The sequence below is a fragment of the Octopus bimaculoides genome, chromosome 18, assembly GCF_001194135.2.
Source record: "Octopus bimaculoides isolate UCB-OBI-ISO-001 chromosome 18, ASM119413v2, whole genome shotgun sequence".
In the NCBI taxonomy this organism is placed as follows: domain Eukaryota; kingdom Metazoa; phylum Mollusca; class Cephalopoda; order Octopoda; family Octopodidae; genus Octopus; species Octopus bimaculoides.
This window is the reverse complement of record NC_068998.1, coordinates 55,281,560-55,283,144: the sequence shown is the minus strand read 5'-3', so window position 1 is coordinate 55,283,144 and position 1,585 is coordinate 55,281,560. Positions and strand designations below refer to the sequence as shown.

The 1,585-nt window shown below is 30.7% G+C and overlaps 1 protein-coding gene across 18 annotated transcripts in view; it reads right to left on the bottom strand.

The window, feature by feature from the left end:
* LOC106879469 (coronin-2B) overlaps nt 1–1,585 on the bottom strand; it is a 70,625-nt gene that overhangs the window by 10,928 nt on the left and 58,112 nt on the right. For 6 of the 18 annotated variants that reach the window (XM_014929045.2, XM_052974492.1, XM_014929044.2 and 3 more), the window contains one exon: nt 833–1,060. The exons of the other annotated variants lie outside the window; for them this stretch is intronic. In XM_014929045.2, the coding sequence (XP_014784531.1) occupies nt 833–1,060 (228 nt within the window). The remainder of the gene's footprint in view (nt 1–832; nt 1,061–1,585) is intronic. 18 annotated transcript variants of the gene reach the window in all.

The following is a 1,585-nucleotide window of genomic DNA, read 5'->3' as shown; positions in this document are numbered from 1 at the left end:
GAAAATAATATTTTTGATACTGAAACGAAGCTAACTAGTATTTCTAAGAAACCTATACTTCTATCCTTCCCAGATGTACCAGGACATGTTTCAATCAAAGTAAACTTCTTCAGTGAAGCATGATTTAACTTTTTTAACCAACACTTTACCGTTAAATTCTAGTTTGTTTTTTGGTTTTTTCCAACAACATTTTTAGAACTTCTATCAGCATTAAAATGTATTTATTCTAAATATTTCCAAATACATTTCAGAGCTATTAAACATATCTTATTCTGTATTGTTGCCAGCACAAAATTTATGACCAAAGTGCTTAGCATGTTGTTATTTCTAATCCATTTCTTTGTATGATTCCCTAAGCTTATTCCCTCTGACTATCAAATATTTAAGCATTCTACTTAATATTTCAGACAGTGAAATTATTGATAAACATTTCCAGTCGTCTTTCTCTCCAAATATTAACCATGAAAGAGAGTTGGAGGAAACCATTATTAGAATTGAATCTCGTGCAAATGGTTCCATTTGCTACTGATATTGGTTACACTAAATGAAATGTAAAATAGCAGCTATAATGTTAAACTCTTGTTAGTATTACATATTATGGTTTGATAAAAACATTGAGAGTTTTTATCCAAAAGCCAGTTAGTCTGATGATAAAGTTGATATTAGATTAAATTTCATAATTTATTGTTGGGATTAATGCAACAGTTTAAAAAAAAGAGAAACGGTCAGTTGAAATATTGATCTTGTAGATACTAAGTCTACTAGATTAAGCAACAGCATTGCTTGTAAAGTATTATTTGGGGGAACATAAGCACTAATTGGAAGCACTTACTCGTACATCACTTTCAACTGATTTAGTTTCAGAAGAAAATGTCAAATTAATATTTGACTTAAAGACAGCAGGTGTAGAATGAATATTTTCTGGTTCCAGACCATTGTTTGTATCAATTTTGGATTCTGCATCAATTATTTCAGTTAAATTTTCAGATTGACATGATTGAAGCAAGTCTGGAATTTCTTGACTACATTCTCTTAGATTTTGGTCAAATGGCAGAGAATTCTGAAGAGTAAAGATAATCAGTAGTATGAATAAATATAAGAATGGACACTAAATATATTCAGCAATAATTTGTCCCAAAGAAACCTTAAATATTCCAACTAAGATTGTGTACCCTAAACAAATATAAATGTAAAACAATTCAAAATGGAATCCAATAATCTTCATTTAACTTGTACATGTGTCATGTTTATGTGTTTCACACTCAAAACACACTGGATAATCTACAATAATATAAATCCCATGAACCCAGATTCTTTACTTTTCACAGACAAAATTTCACTCCAAAAGATTAAAGATATTAAACCCTAAGGTGTTTTAAAACAAATGGGATTAACAGTAGAGATTATGATTGAAACGGGATATGACCAAAAGAGTTAAACGACTGAGCTACAAAACTGTATTAAAGAAATATACTGCATTCAATGAAACGAACACAATTTGTGTGTGTGTGTATGTGTGTGTGTGTGTGTGTGTGTGTGTGTGTGTGTGTGTGTGTATGCATGAGGTGGTGAGGCAAGACCTTCG